This window comes from Magallana gigas, chromosome 1 (genome assembly GCF_963853765.1).
Source record: "Magallana gigas chromosome 1, xbMagGiga1.1, whole genome shotgun sequence".
Classification (NCBI taxonomy): Eukaryota; Metazoa; Mollusca; class Bivalvia; order Ostreida; family Ostreidae; genus Magallana; species Magallana gigas.
The window spans coordinates 58,095,626-58,121,590 of record NC_088853.1 but is presented as its reverse complement, the minus strand read 5'-3'; the positions used below and the strand labels follow the sequence as shown (position 1 = coordinate 58,121,590).

Sequence of the window (25,965 nt, the reverse complement as noted above, 5' to 3'; positions counted from 1 at the left end):
GAACCCACACCATCATCACCTATCCACCAGATTTTGACTCAACCACAAGAACCCTTTTTACCACCTATCCTAGCAGCTCCAATGATGATGATAGCGACCATACAAGCACAGTTATGTTCTTTGTAATTAAAATCTGCAATATTTTTTACAATTTTGATTTTTAAATTATTGTTAAGATAGTGAATGATAAAAGTAAAAATGGTTTGTTATTTAATCATCCACATTTTACTCCATATGGTGAAAAACATTTATTTTATACCGCATTTCATGATTTTATCCCCACCAATGGAAGTATATGCATACTGTAGATTGCTAACTGTACAGACTTGTGCATACTATATTTAGAATGTAATGCATGCTTTTTACGCTGTAGTCAAGTGAGCATCTTAATAGCACGATTTCGTATAGTTAGCAGCCTACAATATGCTTATACTATAGTTATCAAATCTCATTATTTATATTTAACGTTTCTTTCAAATGGATCATGAACCTTTCCTACTTTGACCATTTTTACATAAGTTCAAAATTCTTCTGCTTTTCATAAAAAACAAATTGCTAGCACAAACATTTTTTAAAAGTTTTGAAAAATGTAACGCTTCAACGCGTCATCATATATTTTTAATCTAAAGACAACAGCTATAAAAGAATATTCTCTTGGTCAATGGTTACAATGTCCTATCCACTGTCCTATTTAAAAGAAAACGAAAAAAAACCCACAGTTGTTATTTATTGACACAACATTAATAACACTGAATAAAAACCAACACGAATTGATTTGAACGAATTTTGTACATGTACATGTTGATACATATTAAGGTACATGAAAGATTCACAGTCAATACATCCAGTGTATGTAGTATTATACATGTAAATGAGATAAGATAGAGTCATCACGCAACATATCGAAGAAATACAATGTACAATGTACATGTAAATAATTATTTCATGCATATCTGTTACAATTATAATTACGCTATGCTATGGTTATTATTATGATTTTAATGATATTCTATACTATTTTTAGGATATGCTATACTATTGCAATGATATGCTATGAAACTTTAAAATGACAGGCTTAACGATAAGATATGTTATGGTATGCTATGACAATTGCACGAAAACGCCTCTGTATACCGAAGAGTTCAACACATTTGAATCAAAATGATAAGAAGGTAAAGCCCACCACTGGTCTGTAATATTTACATTATTTCTCAAAAATATAATCATTTAAAAGCGAGTTAAACCATGCTGTATGCTATGTTATGATATGATGAATTGCAATTATGAGATTATATGTTATGATATTGGATTCCAAAGCAGTGGTATAAGATTTCAGTGCTCTGTCACATTGTATGCTGTGGTATATGTTGTAAAAGATATATGTATGCTTGAACTGACTGAAGGCATAAGTAAGACTTGTCCAGCTGAATTAAAAAAAAGATACATAATAAATTATTCGGGATGCACAAACAAATGCATGTATTTTTATACGGTAACTGTTTGTCTTATGACACCAAATATTTTGGTGATTAGACGGGGACGCCAAACACGTCAACTTCACATAGAGTGAGATACTCAGTTGTCTTGGAGATCTTTACGAATCTCCCCTGTGGTAATGTCGGACAGTCGATGACGACCAGTTGTGACTCAGTACCGGGACCAGCAAAGGAACCACAGGGGGTTCTGACATTTGATTTTGTCTGCCCTACAGTGACGGTAACATTCCGCAGTCGGTCTGACCTATCTAAAAAATTAAATTATGGTCATTTAGGATATGTACAGAACACTAAAACGTGCTACCACACAAGTCGCGCGGATCGGTTAAGTATTCTTTTTAAACAGTACATAGTTTTCACGTTTAAAAAATACAGCTGCAAGCTTTGTGAATGGAGTGCATGCTTTTTTAATGATAAGGTTGTGTCCTGAAGACTTCTACTTTTTTCAATAATGATTTTAAAAGCAACAGTCACCATTACAAGGTAATATAATAAAAACAAGCATTCTGAGAGTATTGCATAAGTACAGCCCCTACCAGTTTCTAGAAATCTGTGAAAACAATTCACTGTTATGCAGAATATCATTTCTTATCGTCTTCTGTTCCCCGAATCAACAGAACAACTCGATAACGAACCCGATTGTAATATTACAAAAAACCCTGTCGATTAAATTTACAACACAATGCTTGACACTACGAATGTTGTCCCAAAATAATGTAGACAGGACACATAATTTATAATCTGTTCACTGCAGTTTCATTAGACTTCAATGTTTTCTTCATTGACCCTTTGGCAAACAATACTGAAAAATTCAAATCTGTACTTTATTTTTCGAGAAAATGAATAATTAGTAACAAGTTTTGTCAGGCGGCGCAATGTGCAACGTCGAAAATTTCCACTTTTACGTTGTTGCTAAACCCTCCACATCGTTTACGATAACATTTACGTTTTATTTCCGAAATTGTCTTTAAAAAATATCATCTTTAAACATGTTCACGGAGTGCACATTCAAAATATATTTCTAGTTTTTTTTTTTTAAATATTTTCTTAGTACAAACGATTTGTCGGCTCCAAACCTGCCCTGTATTACTTGTTGTTTAACGTCCTTCCGAAATGTGTCGTTCAGCATTTTGACGTCCAGTGATATTGTTCGGGTTTTTTTCCCCACTTGTTGTCATCATACTTGTTCAAATATTTTCAATGTTGTTTAAATACTTATTCACAAAACAAAACGCATTGATTTTGTTTATTTCATTTACTTCCAAAGCCGCTTAGAATTTATGTCATGGTCTTTACAAAATTGTATCAGTTACTGCTGCGCCGCCTTAAACGCTGACATCGTCATTTTATTACGAGTTAACTTTTCAACTTGTCACAAAACGTGCTATAAAATATTTAAAAGTTTTGTTATAGCCAAAACATTTTCTAAGTAAGTAATAAAATTATTATCAAATATCAATGTATGTTTTATTTGATTTTTTTTCATTCGAAAGTAGTTTTCCTCGCAATTTTCATTTCATTATGTTGATTTTAACTTTTTGTTTTCGACATTGCGCCGAATATCGAATTTCTGATCTAACATGCTTTCATTTCACTACTTTTATCTCAAACAATATTTGATTTTAAAACATTATTTGAATGCAAATTTCTTGAGTCCTTTGTGGCGCAAATTTCATCTTCTTTTGTCTTCGATTAACTGAATAACGCCACTTGTCTACGCTATTTTGGGACAACCCTCGTATTTTACAGAACTTATTTTTTTGTTAGAAACAATAAAAGGAATGGTCTAATTAATGCCTGATATCATTTCTGACTACATACTTTCCACGTTTATTCAATACACACCGTACCCGATACACGAACCCGACCATAAACAAATTAGAATATAAAAAAATAATTTTCTCGAAAATATGTCAACCGGACGTTACAAAAGAGTTAACTTGTATTTTGACATTTTGAAGCTGTTCAGCAAATTTCATATTATTTCTTAAACGCATAAAGGAAAAAAGTGTGGAAACTGAAGTGGGACAGACAGACGGATGGACAGACAGATAGATGGACGGACGGACAGACGGATGATGAGAAAAGCTATAGTCCCCTCCGGTGAAAACCGGTAGGGTACTAATAATGTGATATACATGTAACTTGCATTTCACTCGTAAAGTGTATACAGTTACCAACTTAAGTTAGTTAACACTTTTTTCCCATTTTAGGTATTAACTAGTGGGTATATTTTTTTTAACAAAAAAACACATGTCTCCCCTTTAAGAAGTGAAAAAGAATGATGTCAGCTACATGTTATATATCATCCATATATGATACAAGTCATTGTTGTTAGTAATATTTTCATGATAATTGAGCCGAAGATCCAAAAATGTCAAGGTAAAAATGGGGTTGGTTCACTTTTTCGCTAGATCATCAAACTATGTTTTAAGTTCAAAACTCTCTGTCAAATAATTTTGAAGTTGTGGTCTGGAAAAAAATGATTTTTTTCTTAAATTGGCTTTGAGTTAGGAAGAGGGTCAAAGTAAAAAAAATTAACAACATTTAATATCGTAAAACAACGATAACTTCCGACCGGAAGTAAATGTAAAAAAAAAAATATTCCTGCGGTACAAATTTCAAATGACAGGGCATCTTGACTAAAAATTTTAAGGAAATCAAACGTGCCATATTCGAGAAATTGCCTTCACAAAATGTGTAAGGAAAAAAAGAATAATAACTAGACACGATCTTGTTGCGAGCAACGAAGAGGTCTTCCATCTGATTTTAGAACTTGAGATTTATGTTCGATCTTGATTTTGCTATTCAACAGCTAAACATGATTTAAAACAGGAAAACAAGGTCTACAATCTAAGGGCCAGATACTATTTTGTTTAAGATGAAAGAGCTTTGTTCAACAAGTGTTTAGAAATTCGTCACCGTTCTTGAAATATTTTTGGAAAACCTTTTAGGGATCCGTCCCTTATTTCCTTATTGGGTCTGTTGAACCAATTTTGAAGGTTGCATGTTGTTAAGTACATCATTTTGAGCATCTTTTCTTCGATACTGCATTTTAAAATATTTTTCCTTTTTAAGATATAGGTGATCAGAATTTTGTATTTTTGACCCCTTAAAACCCCTAATTACGTAATATACGACATAATCATTATATTGTTTAGGTACATTACTATAAAATAAACATTTTTGCTTCTGCAGCTTATTACAAAATATCCCTCAATAAAGGGCTATAGTTAAAAGATTTTAGACCCATCTGGGTCCCTATTTTGAGGGGTCAGCCCCTTTTTTTATTCAATCGAAAGCTCTTGTAAATATAAACTCTTTTTGCAATATATGTCTTAACAAAATATTTTTCATAAAAGAGATAAACAAGGAAAACCTGGAAAAATTACAAAGCTTTTCTAAACTCAATTTTCAGGTCCAGGCGAGCTTCGGCGCCTTTTTACCCAGACAGATATAATTGACATTATACACAACTACAATCTTTTGTCTACCATTCCTGAAAATTAGAACTTAATATCTTTTTTAGTTTAGGAGGAGTTGCATGGACAATCTAACCCTTAAAAATTGCTAAAACGATAATATTTGGGAAACGGATATGACGTCATCAATATAGATTTTTTCCAATTAGTTTCAGATCAATATCTATCTGATCTGAAAGTTTTATGAAAATCGTCCGAGCCATTTCTGAGAACTCGCGCGGACAAAATTTGTAGGAAAAATAACTAGACACGATCTCGTTACGAGCAACGTGGAGGTCTTCCGTCCGATTTTAAGAAGAAGAAATGCCATTGTTCTTAAAATTTGTCAACGAAACATATCTGGAAATGGAGGCGGGATCTAAGAGTTATGGATGAAAGACTATCTACCCTTCTCTTGATGTCATAAGAATGCTCTTGTCTTTTCAAACACATTTTGTTCAACAACCGTTTAGAAATTTTGTAACGTTCTCGAGATATCTGGAGAAGGTTGTTTTAGGGGCCGACCATGTAACTACTTTTAGTGACTGGATAACAGAGAAATTTTGGTAGCATTTTGTTTCGCACATTATTATGAGCATCTCCTTTTATTATTGCTTTTTAGAATTGTTCTCCATTTTGAGATATTGAGGATCAAAGTTTCAGATTTCTGGCCCCTTAAAATATTTAATTACGTAACAAAGGAGCAATTAATTGTCATGCATAGGCAAACAACGTTATAATGAACATAATTGCTTCTATAACAAATAACCAAATATTTCACCATAAAAAGTTATCATTAAAAGACTTAAGAGCCCTTTGACCCCTAATTTTAAGGGCCAGCCCCTTTTTACTTGATGTCACAAGAATAGTGTTGTCAATTTAAACACATTTTGTTCAACACGTTTTTCGAAATTTTGTACCGTTTTCGAGAGATATCTGGAGAAGGTCGTGTAGAGTCCGACCTTGTAACTCCTTTAGGGACTGGATAACAAAGAAATTATGGTTGCATGTTGTTAAGCACATTTTTTCAAAAATCTTCTTTTCATAATTGCTTTCAGTATTTTCCTCCATTTTGAGATATTGAGGATCAAAGTTTCGAATTTCTGGCCCCTTAAAATCTTTAATTACGTAACAAAAGGAGTAACTACTTGTCATGCATAGGTAAACAACGTTATAATGAACATAATTGCTTCTATAACAAATAACAAAATATTTCACAATAAAAAGTTAACATTTAAAAATTTTAGAGCCCCTTGGCCCCTAATTTTAAGGGACAGCCCGTTTTTTTCTTGATGTCATAAGAATGGTCTTGTCATTTTAAACACATTTTGTTCAACAAGTGGTTCGAAATTTTGTACCGTTCTCGAGATATCTGGAGAAAGTTGTTTTAGGTGCCGACCCTGTAACTCCTTTAAGGAACCACATTAAAAAGAAATTATGGTTGCATATTGTTAATCTCAATGTTCTGAGCATCTTCTGTTCAATATTGTTTTTCAGAATTTTCCTCCATTTTGAGTTATTGAAAATAAAAGTTTTGGATTTCTGGCCCCTTAAAATCCCTAATTACCTTTAAAAAAAAGGAGTAAACAATTACCATGTGTAGGTAAGTAACGTTATAAGAAACATAATTGCTTCTATAACTTATAACAAAATATTTCATAATAAAACGTTATCATTAAAAAACTTTAGAGCCCTCTCGTTCCCTTTTTTGAAAGGCCAACCACTTCTTCTTGATGTCAAGTGAAAACTCTTGACTTTATAAAGTTTTTTTGTCCTTTATGTTTTTACAAAATACCATCAAAAAAGAGATATTGAAAGAAAACCACAAAATTCACTACGCTTTTTCAACCATAATTTTCGAGCAGGGCGAGCTTCGGCGCTTTTGGTCACAAAAAAATATATGTCCCACATTTCAGATCAACAACCATTTGTCTACAACCCTTGAAATTTTGAACTCAATATCTCAAATAGTTTAGGAGTTTACCCCCGGACAAGCTGACCTTCTGAAAATCGTTAATTTGTAAAAATCTTAAAACCGGAAGTGATGTCATCATTCAAAAAAATTCCCAACAAGGTTAAGATCAATACCTTTCAGATCTGAATATTTAACGTAAATCGGTTGAGTCGTTTTTGAAAAATCGCGTGAACAAAATTGGTAAGAAAACCCTAATAATTGAGAAAAAGAAACAAAGCAAAAACAATAAGGTTTTCCGTTGGAAACGACATCTTGTGTACAGTCAGACATTTTGTTTTCATAACTTATTTTGTTAAGAATCTTTGACGGGGCATTAACAGTAACATTTAAACCGTTTTTAAATGGGTTTTTTTAATTGTATTACCCAATAAAATCTGCAGCATGCAAAATAAAGAGAAATGCATCATTGAAAAAAAAATGATACAATCACTGAACCAAACCAAGAGCTATAGTTTTCCGATGCATAATAAATTCAAACTACAATTTCCTTTATTAGCTAACCCGCGTTCTTAGTTCCCCCGTTCCTATTATTCATGTATAAAAGTGGAATGAACCTTTTCCGAATGGACATATAATGCAAACATACATGTACTATCGATCAAAGTTTTGTATGTATCAAACGGTGGATTGTTTTAAATTTTAAATTAATTTATGGGAAAAAATGAAATATTTTGAGTTTTCTTTTTAGATATTTGAATTTAAAAGTTCCATTGGATTTTAGTTGGGAAAAATATACCCCACAAAAAACTTTCATGCAAACCCCATTTGTTTTTGCGATAAAGCATAAATACAGCAGCCCAGATAAAAACTAAACATGCCTAATGCCAATTGTCGACAAGTACCTGTTCATATATTCTAACAACTACGTAATTTCATTGGTTAGCCTAAATAAATTGTAACCTTCAAATTCCAATGGCAAAATCAATGAGCACTTTTTAAGATTGGTCAGCTAGGACAGTATAATATGTACTCTGTAATGTTTGCATTTTGTGATGGCAATGGCAGTTTAATAACAACAAAAATATTTCAATCGCAAACAAATTTGGAAAAAATCACAAACAAGTCATAATACAGCGTACAGATATGGTATGCGGTTCTCGATGACGAACTCGTGATATTATGAGAGCAAGTTTGACACGCAAAAATGTACAATCCTTCATTTCATGTATTATACATGTACTTATAATAATGTAATGCTTAGGTAATGCTTAGCGAACTGATTCACGACCAACAAATTTGAATCTCGGACAACTAGCAACACGAGAAACAATTTAGAAATGCATGAATTATTCCTAAAAGTGTTACAGAGCATGATGTCCGGAAAATGAAAACTCCCTCAAAAAGTTTTAAATGGAAAATTATGGTGGTTTTGAGAAACAGTTTGGACAGTTAAAGTGCTACCTGTGTACGTATGACATTATATGCCTATCAGAATGTTGAAATTGTAAAAACTTTGTAAAAGACAAAGGCTACAAAACATTCTTATTTCACAGAGAATCTAGATCCGTCCATAGAGGAGGACTTTTTGATTTGAACAAACTTGAATATAATCTATCTTTACTGACTGATTGATTTTAAACAACAAGGTTTTTAATTTTTTTATCTTTAAATACACAACTATATAAATTTCTACTCTCATTGTGGCGAGACTCTACCCCGGTATCATTATTTGAACAAAGTTAAATCTGCACTACATGAGAATGCTTCTACACAAGTACATGTAACATTCATGTAACATTAACAAATTATCTTTGTATTCCTATTTTAAAATTTGGCCCTCTCATTGAGGCATACCCCTACCTGGGGAAAAGTGGCTCGCACGATTTTCATGCGTGTTACTATTCGTTAGCAAATCATTCGAAAATCCAATGAAAAGTTTCTTATGCGAATATGTTCTCATGATATTTGCATGAAAATTGTATAATTTTAATGCAATTTGTTTGGCATGTTTTACCTGCAATAAGATATTAGTGTCAAAATTATATAAAATTATGCAAAATTCACATAAAAATTGCATGTTTTTTTTTTAAATAAAAAAATTAATTATGACAAATCAATCTATAGCACTTTTAAAACATTCTTTCATTCATATATTCAGATAGTAGTATCTTTTTCAAACAATTATTGTTAAAAAAATTTGACATTAAGGCAATGAAAAAAGTATCATCTGCTGGATTAAATAGAGGTTTAAATCACACATTAGAATGAAGTTTAGATTTGATCAGAATAAACATCTGTTCAGCACTTTTTTTTTATGTCTTTGTTCATGTAAACATATAAAACTTTGTCACTACAATAGTCATTCTCACCCACCGAGTTATATCCCCATATTTAGAAGGTTGGTAAACATTATGATTATATGTATGGTACATGCTGATTGGATTTTATTATATGTATGTGTATGCATTTATTTCTATGCAAGACAATGCCAATTTACTTAAAATACTAACACTGTGATTCAAGTTTTTAAATGATTCCAGTGAGAATGCACAGAGCTATTATTTCAGATTTCAGAAGGAAGAAGATTAACATCAGCAGTGTTTAACCTGTAGGCATCATTCGTATTATGGCTATAAACCTGTGTTCAGTTTTAGAAAATTCAATGTGTACATATGTATTGTCATTTTAAAGACAAAGACGATTACATTCTTATCATCGCTATTAAATTAATTTTCTGTTCCTGTCTCAACCCCCTCATATTTTATATAACGTGTGTGTGGGTGTATTCCCCACATTCAATAGAGTAAAACTCGGTTATAGCGAAGTCCAAGGGACCACTGGAATTACTTCGTTATATCCTTAATTCGTTATATCCGTATAACGAATTCGTAGTAATACCTATAGCGAATTCACTATTATAATATACATATTTTCTTTCACCAGATTATTATAATTGCTAATTGAGGCTTAAAATTAAAAAAAAAAATATTACTTTGATACCTTTAAAATTCGGATTGCGAATTGAAATATTATATGAAAATAAATTCATTCAAACTATTTTGTTAACTGGTAGTGCAGACTTTTAAAACTGTAAAGAAATTCGTTATAAAGGTGTTAAAATTCGTTATTATTCACCTCTTCGTGCTTAAAATCAGTTTTATCAGAATTCGTTATAACCGTTAAATTTTGCATACATTTGTGAATAATTTTACCATGGACTCTAAAAACTTCGCTTTATCCGAAAATTTGCCATATCCGTGTTCGTACTACAGGAGTTTTACTGTAGTACAATATATAATAAAGGGGTTTGAGCTAAAGAAATCTCTGATTCCTTATAACATGTCATTAAAAACTATATATTTAGTGTTATGATTTTCAATATACGTCCGAGCGTATCCAAAATCTCATTTAATCCTATCCGAATATTCTGACTCTATAAACTGAGCTGATATATTGTCCCATTCATGTTGTCAACCTTACTTGGATGAACAAGCCACTCAATGGATTTAAAAAAGTTCATAAGACTTCGCAGGTCATATTTATGGCAGTGTTCTGTAGTAAAACACATTGTCGTTTTTTGTAGTTTTTATTAACTTTAACCAAACCAAAGATTCAAAAACAGCTTCTGTACAGGTCAACCAAAATTTACTCTGTTACTAAGTAAATCACCGTTGATTTCTGAACGCATATAAACGACAAAAATGTTGAAAACGGAACGAAATTTTCCTGACAAGAGAAATTTCACATAATACCATTTATGCACTTTTGTTTAATTAGTAGCGGTAGGTCTGACGAACAATTGTTTATTGGTGTGGCCTAACATATGCTTAGTTGAATTCTGTGCAAAGGTATAAAAGTTGTGTTTACAAATAAAATACAAAACCCCATCGCAAGTTATAAAGTGGAATATAATAAAAAGAAGTATTAAGAGAAATCCGGTAATTCTTCACACATTTATTTCTTAATCGTGTTACATTATTGCATCTATTCACTGCATTTATGAAAGAATAGATAGTTTAATGATGAAAATGTTTCCGGCAAAATAATACCAAATAACTACTACTTCTTGCAAACAATACAAAAGAACAAATTAACAATGATTTCTTTTTCTTTTTTTCTTTTTGAGGGGGTGACCATTTTTAATTCACAACGTTGATCAAAGGTATGGACATAAAAACCAAAATCAAAACTTCAGTGTTCTCTTCATTTACTATATTTCGATTCAATTTACAATGGTTTTACTTTTTACACTTACCTCCGTATTGATCTATTCCTCTGTTGAGTAATCTGACAGATGTGATGGAGTACACATCCTGCAGATCCACCATCCACCAGGGATTGACGTCGCCATCACCTGTGCTTGTACACCTGTGTACAAGAAAGTTTGTTTCTCTGTTGCCATCCACTGCATACGAGGCGTTATATTCATGATACGTTGTTGACTGTGTGGCAGGTTTACCTATTGCGATGTTCGGCAGAACTGTCAACGATATTACAACATATGAGATAGTGATAAGAAGATACTAATTACTATATTGATAGCTAAACCTGCTTTCATAGATAGAGCTGTCCTTTAAATTTTCTGAGGATAGCTAAATGACTTGTATTCAACACTTTTTAGCATCAGTATGTTACATGTTGAACATTGTAAACTAGTTCCATATGGACAAGAGTAAGGCCTACAATGAAAACACCAAAATTTGATGAAAATATGCACACCTGATAATACACTTTATATATTTTGACGGTAAGAATACTATTTCCTTTAAACTAAGCTACAACACTGTGCCATCGAACGTTGTATAGCCTAAAAACCCCGCCTACATTTTTGTACTGTTTATTATCTGCACTTGACTCCTATTTACAATTTCGCAACAAAGTTAAGGTGGCAGGAGGGCATTTTTAAAAACAATTCACTGTATCTAGGGAATGTGAGTTTTCGAATCTCTGTACATGTAACTAGAATTCCCACGTTTCCATTCAGCACAGATACCTTTTACTTCTTGTAAGAACAATCACTATTTTTCTGTGGAAATTAATAGCCAGAATGAGTACATTTTTCACCAAAGTGGTTTATCTGAGATTTCAACACTCTTTTATTTGCCAATTTCTCTTGATTTTCAGCTTTTTAGACCTCCCAAAACTTATTTCTCTGTAAATGGTTTACCTTCCATACCGAGCATATATTGCAACATCACACGTAAGAGGCTTACTGGTTTATAGTCTACTATGCCCCATCCACCTACTTTTTGTGTTATTTAACTCCCATCTGTTATTTGCAATTTCATTGTGTAAAGTCAACACAGCAGTCATAGTCGCAAGTTTCATATTTTGCATCTGATTCTCATGTACATTACATTAATGACGTTTGAATTGCATATCAATTTTACAGCTATTATAATTTCTGAGAGAGAGAGAGAGAGGGAGAGAGAGAGAGTGTGTGTGTGTGTGTTTGAGAGTTTACCTTCATTACAGAATGCCCCTGTGAATCCACCTGTGCATGTACACTTGAAAGATCCATCGTTGTTACTGCATGTTCCTCCGTTGTGACATGGATTATCCAGACATTCGTTAACATCTGAAAGTTTATCAGTTAAAATATATTAACTTACAGTTTCATAAGTCAGACATTGAAAGGAACATGGTTTTAAAAAAGAAAAATTATTATTGTCTTAAAAAGCGCATCATAATTATAATATAAATATAAATTATAATGTTACGCTATGTGATTGAATATACTGGCATTATAAACATAGTCCGGATTTAAGGGGGATGTGCGGCCATCTTATAAATTTGAGGATAAGAATATACCCAGTTCTTGAACTGAGTTGTTTCTGCCAGAAACTGACCGAAATTGTTGCCAGAAGATACAAAAGCCATAAATACTAGTATGAGATTTTACATGGTGTTTTGTATGCATATTGTGCACACAAGAACAGGACAATACCTTTTTAATCACTTAAAACAGCTGTCGAACTGCGCAGCTACAATTTAGAAATCTAAAACCATGTGATCAGGATTTATCAAACCTGAATCCACACTATATTCATTAACATTTTTTAAGATTTAGAATTAAAAGAAATCATGATTAGATTTTGCTTCTTTCACCTAAGATAATAAAATATGCACGGGTTTATATTCGAACAATTTATTCAAGCAAAGCGAATATTTCATCTATTTCAACTCTAGTATCATATTTTGCTAAAATATATATGCTTGTATCGTCCACATATTTATGAAGAAAAAAAATTCATACGAGGTTGAAATATACCCCCCCCCCCCCATAAAAAAAAAAAAATTGATACACTTAGTTTAGGAAATTTCTTTTGCGAGCAAAATTAATAATGATTTGTCGAAGTATGTTAACATTTTTGCAGTAAAATATTATCAGTGAACAATTTTGCAGAAAAAATATTAAATGTAACAACAATATTAACAGCCTTCCTCTTCTTTTCTTTTTTTTTTTTTTACAGAAAAGACTCTTTTTGTATCTTATCGACATTATTATGATATTCGGTCATAATGGATTCACAGTTTAAATTTTTGGATTAAAAGATCCGCATTTCGTTTTTCTTTTATAAATCAAAACATTGTACACGTATCATATTTTTTTTTTAGAAAAAAAGTGATATATCATATACAGAGGACACTCGTATTTTAAAAAGACGAATAAGAAATGTTCAGACAGATACTATTCATCTTTCATTTTTAATAGAAAATATTAGGTACTTTCAATAACATGAATTGATAAGAACCGACAATGGGAGATTCAAAGTTAAATTGAACTAAAGTGTGCTAGGTTTTTTTTCCTCAAAAAGATTTCAAGATAAGTGCAGACCGGAGAAGGTTGTACCTGCTAATGTTTGAAATGCAGACCTTTACCTTAAGAGAAAAAAAAAATCATTATCATTATCATTAACAAAAATTAGCTCTTTAAAAATAACATACACGCTTCAGTGCGTTATGTTGTTTGCACAGCTGTACGTGTTTTATTTCATGTTCATAGGAACATTTTAATTGTCAATCAATTTATTTGCTAACACTTTCACTGCGTTGTTCTAGATTGTTGGCATTGCTGGTGCCGTGAATGTGGCTCAGTACTCGTGATATCCAAGGAAATAATAATAAACCCGTTTCATTTTACATGTTGTGTTATTTGAACCAAATAACCTTAATTTCCTGGATTCATTTACATCCATTTAAAATATAATTTATTATACAACAAACTAAAGCATGAATAATTTACCTCCTCACATATCAAATTAGCATATTCACCTGTACAGACAATGTCGTATTTCCACTCTCCGTTTGATTGACAATTCAGCTGTCCTGAACCAGACTGGGCGTATCCGTCAGCACACGAGGCGTGTATCCTCCTGTGTATACCAATGGCGTCCTCACGTTTTATTGAACCCAGATCTATTCCTTTTTTATCGGGAATTCCACAATCTTATCAGCAAAAATACAATAAATTTCAACACTGAAATTAATCTGATCAATACCTAGGATGAGTGGCTACACTTTCATTACAAAAAGGTACGACAAGTTGTCAATTTTTCTAGTCTATTGTGATTGTTTTAGTATTATAGCATTGAATGATTTATTTTTGACGTCGTCGTGTCAATAACTGCCGTCAGGTGAGCAGACAAATTGAATAACGCGCGTTAGCGCGTAATGATAATTTGTCTGCTCACCTGACGGCAGTTATTGACACGACGACGTCAAAAATAAATTATTCAATGCTTATATTTACATTCCCTTACTGAAGAAATCAATTGATTACTTAAATAAATCGATATAAAGTTCAGGTCACGGAGGGAGTAAATTAGTAACAGCAAGAACAGCTGTTTTGTAAAACCGGTTTAAACTGATTATCACAGAGACTGTTGAGATGAGATCGAGGAGCATAAAAATATAATCCATGAAAAATAACTATTGAAATGTTGCTTTTAACAATAAAGTCAACTGTTTTGTTGAATAATTATAAAACATTGTGTTTTGACAACATTTATGAAATACATTTTTAGCCGATAACATAGAAATCACTGTTTGAGAACTACTTATGTAAATTACTTGTAAATTCATACGCAGTGAATAGATGTTGCATTTAGAGGCATTAAACATCACGGAATTTAATGGAAAAACACAGTAGACTGTAAATATATTGTGTTAGATTAAAACATAATACTTGTTGACAAATGGACTTTTATTATTTTGGTTTAGATGAGTTCTTTTGTTTAAAAAAAAACAAGCTCTTTTCGACACTTAAGTTTTTGTCAAAATGCATAAGGACAACCAATTATGTAGATGTACATTTAACGCATGTAGATTTTTAATTGAATCTAATTGCATTAAAAAAGGTTACCGGATAATATTACCTGACAAAACACATTCAAAGAATTTATCCTCAGAATATCTCTTGTGTTTACATGTCTCGTTGATTTCACATGTTGAGTTCGAACAAGCACCAGCCAGTTCCTACCAAATAAAACATTGATGAACACGAGAGCTTACTGTAAATGTAACTTACTAAACCTTCTCTCAAATAATGAGCGTTTATCAAAATGTACAGTATATATGTATATTTACGTGATTATTTCAAAAATTGTATGCAACGGAGTTTTGAACGTTTTAAAATGGTCCGCTCAGATGACAAACTTTGAACTGCATGCCTATTTTTTTTTTACGGTCGTAGATGCGAGAAAATTTTGCTGCGTCAAATTTTCTTTATCAACCAACAATTAAATTAATTATGCAGTAACCGTGATATCGATAAAATATGATTATTACAAAGCGCATTTTCCCGCTTAAGTGCCCTTGATGATCTTACTAATTTTCTGCTAGCTGCTTCAACTTGCGTGGTTGCAATAAATGGCTGCTGGATCAATTTTGTTTAAATGTGACGGTAGTTTTTATCATTATTATTTTTGCTGCGGAAAACACATGAATTGTAAATATCTAATGTGTCTGAACGTTACAAGTTATATTCCTTGAAAGCTGTTCTATGTTGCTAAATTGTGCTGATTTCTCGTCTCAGTTAGGTCACCCCATTCAATTCTCACTAATTCAATTAATATTCGAAGTGTACAGAAGCTGAAACAAGTGTATATAAGCTAACACATGTGTTAAGAACACATTTTACTTATGGCATTGAACTTTATAACAATCTGAATTTGAGAACTTAAACCCTAAGTAAACAACGCCCTAATAACAAAGTAAACAGTATGATGAAACGAGGCGGATAAGACGGACGACTTGTCTCTTGACTCTCAATATAGTTACTCAAAAACAATATTATAACAGTACACTATTGTATGTTCGTAGTGGTCATGTGATTAGGCAGTCGCATGGTACAAGCAGATGTATTTGTGGTTTTGAGGTCATTTAAAAAAATCAATATTGCAAAGGCATAATCATGTCAAAATTCACAACTGAATTATAAAATAACTTGATGTTATATCACATTATTTTATAAGAAACTGTAATTTACAATGCATGTGTTGAATAATTTTGAAAGTCACAGGGTTATTTTCATTAAAAAATAATTAATTTGTAAGATTTTACAAGGGTCGAAGAAGTTTTTAAGTTACATAGCATATTTCAAATTCACATGTAAACAAACTACATGTGTATCCATTTACATGTATAATGTTCCATTAATCTATGACATTCATTTTTCTTCGCTATAAAACTGCATGATAGCCTTCAATGACTTAACCTAATGCGTCATTTTGAAGCGTATGACGTCATATTTTGAGTACAGCGAGAACAACATCTCTTTTCAGTGTGTATGATATAAGGGACATCAAAATTGTATGTAATAACATTTGTTGTTTTCAATTAAAAGATTAGTATAAATTAGTTTTGCTAATAAATAGATTAATGGGTACTTTCGAAGTTTGCAATATACCGTGATGTCATATTGTACATTTCCCGTACTTTTTGTCTGAACGGAGTTTATTGACAGCCTTAACTGTGCTGCGTATATAGTCTTTTTTTTTAGGACTTTAACAAATTTACCTTTGGCCAATGCTCCTTTTCACTGTACACCCATCCAGCATTGTCCATGTACCTTGTCTCCGCTGTCGTCTTATTTTCGTAATTCAGTTCACAGTAATTAGCCCCTTTGAAATAATTGACCGATTTACACCGAGGTGTCACCATACATTCCGTCACACAGTCCAAGAAACTGACTTCTGTGAATGACTGGATCAGTTTCCTATCCAATCTGTGTCCTCGCTGAAGTTGAGAGAAGCCCGGTTTTAAGCTGCAATAACACGGCACAAGGAAACTTATTAAAAACCACGAACATCGAAAGATTCGGAACAGCAACATTGTACTGCATGTATAAATATACAGTATACAGTGCGAATGCACACTTCGAAGTAATGATAATGCACCGTATGAGTTTGTAATTGATATAGGGTTTGTTTTTTAAATTTTTGATTCCATTATATGCAGAAGTGGGAAATCAATATGCACTGAATTGGTAAAATGAATATTTGATAAATAAACTATGTAAAGCAATTCGAGCTTCAAAAAAATATTTCATTGTGTCGTTGAAGCCAGGGAAATGCTATCGACTTGTCAATAAAACGTTTAACCCCACCTTTGGCTTTGAACTTAAGGCGTACTCAGTCGTACGTTTCTTTTTTAAAAGAACAATGTATAATTATATAAATTAAAGGAATATCGTGTAGTTTTTTGGAATATCTTTTGTGGATCATGTTTGACATTACAGAGGAGGAAAACAATTAGAATTAGTTTTTTCTCCCAAAATCTATTCCATGGCTGAGACATTCTCGTTGCCAACCTGCACGAGACTCTGCCTTGTCCAATTACAAGTAAAAAGTGTAAGTGTAAAAATAATGTACGTCGATGTCTTTTAAAGTGTGTACAAGTGTAAATAATATGTATTTATATTTGATTTCAAATTCAGATTGGTGAGACCGCTGTTGTTTATACCAGGTCAAGGCGGAGAGAGGTGCACTTAGCAATGGAGGGTAGATCTGCTATCCTTACCCAGAGGGTAAGGACACAGATCTGGAAGTCGTTGCTGGGAAGCTGTTTATCGTACAAAAAAAGTCCCCAGTAACGACTTCAACACACAGATATGTTTGTCATCTACACCCCTAACAAAGTGTGAGGTAAAATGCATATATATATTATCTTATGGCAATATCTTATCAAAAAGTCTTTGATAAATCAATGCATTTAGACAAACAAATTGCTTGAAAATCAAATATTTTCCATTTTTGTCCCCCGCCTCAACGCGGAGCGGGGACATAAAAATGTCGAGCGTCCGTCCGTCCGTCTGTGTGTCCGTGCGTCCGTGTTTCCGTCCGTCACACTTTTTTGTAAGAGCTCTCATGCCTACAAATTTTGACGGATTTACATGAAATTTATACCAAATGTTCATACCACTAATACCTTGGACAAGTTCCTAAATCAGCCTTGGTCGATACTTTTTGTTGGAGTTATGGGACTTTGACCACAATAATTACTTCATTATTATATCAAAAATTGACCTTGAAAGTGCTTTCATGTCTAAAAACTTTAAGATATTCATAAAATGTATACCAAATGTTTTATGCTCACACAAAGACGAGCTGGAGGGGGCATATTGTTTTACGCCTTTCCGTCTGTAATTTAGTACAACCATCCGTCTGTTTGTCCATCTGTATACTGTTATATCGCGCTCTGCCCCATCATCGAATATATTGCTAGTTTATTTACATCTGAAGACATCAGAGATATATGTAAGTATAAAAATTGACCAGCGGGGGACCCAGGAATTTTCTTCTTGTTTAAGCATGATATTGAAATATTGTAAAAGAATATCATCATATAAAATTGTTATTTTGAAGTCCGAGCAGACTGTTATATCTATTGATCTATAATCATAGACTTACGAATGCACAGAGCTGCAGGAGAGATTTGAAGGGGTGGTGCAATCAGTGTCGTTTACCAGGTATTACTTTAAAGCTGACATGAATAAAAGCATTTGGTCGCAATATTAGTTTCGATCGCTCCTCTACTGCCACTGGGGTATATACTGGGGTATATATACCGGTTGTGAAAGTTACAGTCGGTTGCTTTCCGATCAAGGCATTCAGGTTGCACGGACTTCTAAATGCATCAACTACACATTGTAGAAAAATGTTTGTTATAAAGAGTAAAGGAAACAATCAAGAAAACTCAAAAAAAAATTATTTGTAGAATTTCTAAGGTACCTTTATACTTTTGCACAGATAGTGCTGTCTTACCGGTACTAAGCATGCACATCGAACACGTGTGTCGTTCATAAAGAGTGCATAGCAGCTAAATCTTTTTGAAAACCCCGGCGGCACTACATTTAACACAGTAGCCAAATGATAATAAATCCAAGAAAGTATCAACCTATCATCGTTGCCATCGATTTATAAAAAAAAGTCCCGTTTCTAAAATCCGTGCACCATTGCTCGATCTGCCACAGTGTGTGGTGTGCGCATGTGCGATGTTATAACATACACAGGAAAACGGTCTACAATTATCGAAGAAAATTTGAAGTTATATATGCCTGGATTTCAGTCTGTCTTGTTTTTTCGTTCATTGGATATTCCTTGCCAAAGCAGTGGTTGTCATATCATTTTTTTAAAATTTAATTTCCTTTCTCTTTTGCTTTAAGAATACTGCCGGTGTTTTTTGCATTAATCGGTTTTATTCATTTGTTTTTATTTATAATATCTAATTTTTAAGGGCATATATTGACGTAATTTTTATAGTTTATACTTTTACGCTCATTATTAACGTTTAAAAGGGCACCGCTAATCGAATCATCCCCTCGCGACATGAACAGGTTTGGCACACACCCCAAATGGTGGTTCGAGTCCCGTTTGGTGGGCAATCAACCATGTGATACACTTAGTATACTAGCCATTTGGGAGTAAAAAAACGTGTATTTTCTTTCACACTGAAAGAAGAGAAAAGCGCATGATGTCGAGTGGTGTGGTGAGTAGTTCAGAACTCGTACTGTAGATATCTTGAGGTTTTCTTTAAAATTGTGTGTGGAAATGTTTGCGCTTAGTTATTACATATAAACATACAGTATTACAGTACCTTGCTAGAACTACTAAATTTGCATCATGTCACCTTAAAATCCCTTTTTAAGAGGATGTTATTAGCTTGAGCGTTTTTTTTTTGACCTGACTACTTTCAATTTAACTAATGCATCCGGTTGACTTAAAACAATCATAACCAATGAAGTTTCTTGATCCAAAACCATACACGTCAAAGGTTAATTTTTTTTTCTATGGAGGACCATTATAGTAATTTTTCTATATTATTTGATAACCATTAGAAATTACCGTTTCGTGTGTTATAATGATATATTTAATAATTATTGTTAGCAAAAAAACAACCAAGGGCGGGAAGGTGTCCATTTTGAAGTGTACAAAAAAAAGGAAAGAGCCCACAAAGGTCTTATCAGACAAAAAGAAAATCAATCGATCTTTTAGCAAGAGAAAGGATACCCTTTTGGAAAAGGTTATGGGTTATAATTATATTTTTTTCATATTAAAATGTTCCAAGAGTAAACCCGAAGCAACCAAGATACCCCCCCCCCCCCCCACATCACACACATTTTTTTCTTTTATATAGAAAAAGAATATTATTTTTACTTCAATGTTTGGTCAAGACTTTCCCTCTCCTCTTTCAAATGTGATGCTACGGGTAAGGAAAACTAATATCTAACATGAAATAGGACTGCTAGCTATAGTCCTTTTACTGATGTTTCATAGAAAAAATAAAACACATGAATAATTCTTATTAGATAACAATAAGGCAGAATCAATATCAAGTACAATTACTGTTCTTCTAATGAATATTAAAAAATACATTAAAATTCCACAGGTACAGGATCATTACACTGCCACTTCTGCTGAAGTGTATGTTGTAATAAAGGGGCCTTCCGGGGCCAGATATGAGTATAAAATTCCGAACTTCAATGAGGTATGAAACAGATTGCTGAAATGTAGATAGAAAATAATAAATTGTATTGTAGTCTTTGAAGTTTCTTTTCCGAATGTTCATAGTATTTATTTTAAAAGCAATACAATTTAAGACCAATTCTATGTAAGAATCAAAACTTATTGGCCACGCATAGTCACGGATTTTCTTCACACTTGACAGTTTGATATACTTTGGTGAGTAAAAAAGCCTAACACCATTTATTCGTTGCTATGTGGTCCCGTTGCCATGGTAACCGAGGGTAAAGATGTAAAAATGGCATTTTAATGCTTATTTGAGAACATATTGTGAGTAATGTGCAGAACTTGGGGTTTCCAAGGTAGAATATATTATTAAAAATAGTTGTCATTTTTCAAAAGAAAGACAACAATTCATGGAGAAACGCAAATTTTTAGAGTGTTTCCATGGTTAACTAACAGAAATTTTAAAATCTGTTTTCTTTATTTAATTTGAATAAAAAGTGCAAATCTTGGATATTTTGGTAAACACTATTATGATTGTGTAATTAAGAATTTAAATATGAAAATTGAGAACCGTTGCTATGGTAACAAGCTTAAAAATAAGGAAAAAATAAAATATTTTCAGGCATCTTTGAATGGATATTATTCCCTTATAGAGAATAAATATATAAACTCCAATGGTGAGAAAAAATAACGTATGTCCTTAACTTTAACTTAACTGAAATTTTCTAAAAAAATAACTGCCGTTGCTATGGACTTTTCAAAAAGTAAGAATTTCTGTGTGATTTTTTACGCAACTTAATTTTCAATAGCAACAATACTTCTCTGTTGCATAACAAAGCTTTTTGTGGTATGTAATGAAAATTTAGATACATTTTTACAAGTTCCAACTAAAATAATTGCAAAAAAATTCTAAAATTTGGAATTAAAGCATATCAAAATCATCTTCATTTTTTATTTTTTCCTATTTTTTGGCATTGTTGCCATAGCAACGGATGTCAATTTTCATAATAAAATATATATAGCATGGACATTGATATGGATGTAAAAATTTCACTATTTCTTATATCGGCTTATTAAAAAACCGCAAAAAACTGATTTCAAAAATTTGTAACGGTTTCCATGGTAACATTTTAAAAGTATTGGTTTCTCCATCAATTTTCTGATATAATTAAATAATTGAAAATAGGACAAAGGCTGTTTTATGTCTTTGGTAGTTTACATTAGTGGGCAAAACCTTCTAATATGGCTTTATAGTAGGTAAGTTTTGCTATTTTTCAATCTTTAGCCTCGATTACTATGGCAACGGTTACCCCTAGCAACCAACTTTTAGTGGTTTTTTTGCGTTTTACACCTAGGTGTGTCTATGTATGAAATATAAGGAAAATTGGTGACTTTGCGTGGCCAGACCCTTTTATAAATCTTTGATTCTTACATAGAATTGATCTTAAGTAAAACATTATGTTAAATTTAGCAGCTTACCAAGAGTTCTTCGTCTGTGAACAGAATCAAATGTGCCACACATGTGAGGAGGGACGTGAAAATACACTGTGGGTAGGGTGTGAGGAGAAAGATTGGTCATTTTGGCGGCATGCGCGGTGCATAGAAAAATGCCCTGAAAAATCTGACGTTCTATTGTCCCCAACATTTAATACGTAATAGGTAAAATTGAATATAATCTCTATTTATCTTACCTAAAAATATTGTATGGTTATTCCCGATCAGTTTCGCTCTGATCCTCTTTAAGTTCTTCAATTTCCCTTACAAACTCTAAAAGAACACTTTTCTTCATGGTCTTAATTTTTTTTCCATTTTTCAAACAATGTGTTTGTATGCGTAAAATAATGTTTGCTGTTGTTTTTTGCTATGTCAAAATGTTTTTGTCTGTGCTCCTGTAGAATGAATTTGTCTGTATAAAAGTTTGTGAGTTGTAATGTGTGAGTAATGTAGATATGTGTTTTGTTGTGCGTGTTCTGAAAACTGAAATAATTTGCTGTCTGTAGGTTTGTTTGAGAGTGTTGTAAGTGTTGTCAGCTGAAAATATTGTTTTTGTCGTATAAATGCTTTAAATGACGTTATTTCGTCTGTGATGTCTGATGTGTACATGTAATCTGTGTCTTTTTCCGTTACTGACAGAACTGTCTGCAGGTCTGATTTGATTTAAAAAAAATCAATATCTCAGCTTTTTTTTAAAAATTATAAACGATAAGACTATTTTCTTTTCAATTTTAAACCACAAACTACTTCTATTTGACCTTATCCAGTCTATCCATATTTCTGTAAATTATTTTCCACCTTTCTTCAGATGCCAGTCCCGGGGGCATAAAAATTTTGCTCGTTCTGTTGAGGTTTTCTAAAACAAAATATTCCCCCTCACCCTTACTCTCGTTGCCACTGACACTGTAGGACTCATAATGTGCAATGAACTCAAAAGCCACAGATGGACACTGCATACGAATCATAACATCCCTTATATATGCCTCCATGTAAAATGACATATTAAGACCAAAGAACAACGGTGATAATTTGGATCTGCTTGCAAGGATTACCTCACTGTTGTTCCGTCTTACGCCTGCTCTGAAAACATGGAGAGGTAAGCTGAAATTAAAAAGAATGTTGTGCAATAATGTCTGGTTTGGGGTTCGAAGATGTTAGAGAGCTTCTTACCAACTTTAGTTACAATCAATCCTTAGCTATTCACAACAACAAACCCTCCTCTGCTGGTGAAAAAAGAGTTAAGAAACCAAGAAAAGGAAAACAGAATGTTAAAAAGCTACCAATTGAACTCGAGACAGAAAAGAATGATGACTTCATCATCGATCTCAATGTACATCGGCCATTCCCGAATTGTGAATCATGGCACAATGATGAACTATTTAAAATTGTGCCTGTTACCTCTATTAGCAAAGGAAAACAAACACAATTTTGTGCTACTTGCCATTCAGTAATTAGCATAAGGAATGCAGTTCCGCCCTTTGATATTATTATTTCTCACCAAGAAAGGTACAAATACCCTTGCCTAAACGAAGATGGAAGCACCGTGTGGAAGACCACAAGAAAGAAAATGAGGGCAAAATATTATTGCATTAAGCGAGAGTGTCTGCTGGGGCGTCACCCATATTTCTGGTGCGGCTTGATTGATTCAAGTGAAGTGTCACTCCATGAGTTGCATTTGAATCTGCGAAGAGAAAAATTGGGATATGACATAAGGTAGCTCGCGGGTTTAATGATGTCAAAGTATGATTCGATCATAGACACCAGCTCTTATGTATTTCTCATATAGCTTTTTGTTTAGGCAGTAGATGAAATTTTATGGTTGAATTTTATGTTACATCTCCGGCGTCTGAACCTGGATAGATTTTAATTAGCTATATGCTTAGACAGGTTTAAGATTTAACTCAAATAATATTATAGATTTGGAGCTGGTTATAAAATAACGTAAATTTTGCCCATCTCTTGTGTATGTTTACCTTGAGTATTATTAGGTAAACAGTAGATATTTAATATTTTGTGGTAGGATAGGACAGTTATTTCACGAATGAGGCAGGTTTTTTTTATTATGAGAAAATAATATAACGTCAGGTGCATAAGGATTCCACGTAGAAAGAGTTTACCATATAAGCGAAATCATATGTGATGAATTACATTTCATATTTCGCAGAATAAAATGAAGCATTCAAAAGAGCCCAAATGTAGTCTATACAACTTTTTAATTAATAACTGATTAAATTTTAAGGACGGTGCATATTATAAGTCACTTTGTTCTATTGAGTTATATTGGTATACATTTGAACTGTTCTATATAAAATATGAACTTTATGGAGTGAAACTTATGCATGCCTCCCTATCTTACAACTTAGAATTCTCAAAGATAGATTTACTGTCAGATTTAAGATGAAAATAATACATTAATCTAACACAATATTATTATAAACTTATTCTGTCCATACTTTTGTGGCAATTCTGCAATAATTGAGTTTCGTGAAAAGTAAAGTTATTGTATTCTTGATAAGATATTTTTTCTATTCACATCATTATTGGACATCAACTTTAAGGTGGCTTAATAAAACTTGAAATAATTTCTCAAACTGGTAAAAAATTACTCGATTACGATAGATAGATGATGTACCTGAAGCAGGAAGGCAAGGAGTAGGAAGCAACAAAAAAAAAATTAATTCTGAATTTCAAACATAATTTTTTAGTATTATGGACATTATATTCAAATTTGGTTCCTTTTCGTTGCACAAAGAAACATTATCCACACGAATATCGGTATTTTGCGGGACGGAACAGAATTTGAGATAACTGTTGAAAAAATGTATATTTATACGTTTGAAAATGTTCTAGTTTCTTAGATGTTGTATCAGTAAATGAAAAATTATTCTTACAAGTGTAATTATTGTCTTAAATATTTAGAATGGTTGTAATCAGATATTATTTTTTTTTTTTATTGTTGTGTTTACCTTGAAATGCATGATTTTTGAAAAAAATGGTAATCAATTTCGATGAATGGATGTTATTATCTTTTTTTTATTTTAATAAGCCATGGTTGTAAAAATCCATTTATGAAAATATTATCAGTTCCCTAAAATAGACCTCATTCTCGTCTGTGTTGCTTTTTTTTTTTAAACAAAGAGAAATATATACAGTATAAAAAAGAGTATTTGTAACATTACTCATATTTCAATAAGTTTGAAAGATTCCGTTCCGTTCCGTTAAATATCAATATCCACACGGGTAATGGTATTTTGCGGAACAGAACGGAACCGGAAGAAAAATTTTCAGAAGTAAGGTAAATAATGAATTAATATTTAACTTTTTCCCTGCGAATGTCCTTAGTATATTTTAGAATTCATTTTAATGTAGAAATAGGCATTGCGTTTTTGCTAGCTTGAGTAACAAACTTGTAAATTCAACCGTGTAAATAACATATAATGGATTAAAGAATGAAATAAAAGTTGACGTTTTACACAACACAAGCACACAAACGTTGGAATGATATGCACATACGCAAGATATGTGAATGGATGAAATGTTTTGTTAGTTTGCTTCATTTATTTCGAAAGAATATAGAAACGGCAAGAAGTTGTTATGATATGTTTCATATTTTAGTAAGTTTGAAAGAT

At 32.5% G+C, this 25,965-nt stretch overlaps 1 protein-coding gene across 1 annotated transcript; it reads right to left on the bottom strand.

Annotated features, from left to right (window-relative positions):
• Positions 1 to 743: 743 nt before the first annotated feature.
• LOC117685811 (uncharacterized) lies at positions 744 to 17,241 on the bottom strand. Its single transcript, XM_066079899.1, has 6 exons — positions 16,893 to 17,241; positions 15,251 to 15,350; positions 14,148 to 14,321; positions 12,337 to 12,450; positions 11,128 to 11,352; positions 744 to 1,744 (listed from the first exon to the last, which is right to left on the bottom strand). The coding sequence occupies exons 1-6, from the start codon at positions 17,205 to 17,207 to the stop codon at positions 1,530 to 1,532; spliced, it is 1,143 nt and encodes a 380-aa protein (XP_065935971.1). The 5' UTR covers positions 17,208 to 17,241; the 3' UTR covers positions 744 to 1,529.
• Between the last annotated feature and the right edge of the window lie 8,724 nt (positions 17,242 to 25,965).

What these genes read in the sequence shown, in the direction of transcription:
- LOC117685811 (XM_066079899.1), bottom strand. Translation starts at nt 17,207, where the DNA reads ATGTTGCTGTTCCGAATCTTTCGATGTTCGTGGTTTTTAATAAGTTTC. An exon ending in ATACGACATTGTCTGTACAG is followed by an intron (nt 12,451 to 14,147) that starts GTGAATATGCTA and finishes ATAAACTTTCAG; the next exon opens with ATGTTAACGAATGTCTGGAT. An exon ending in AGGGGCATTCTGTAATGAAG is followed by an intron (nt 11,353 to 12,336) that starts GTAAACTCTCAA and finishes TATCGTTGACAG; the next exon opens with TTCTGCCGAACATCGCAATA.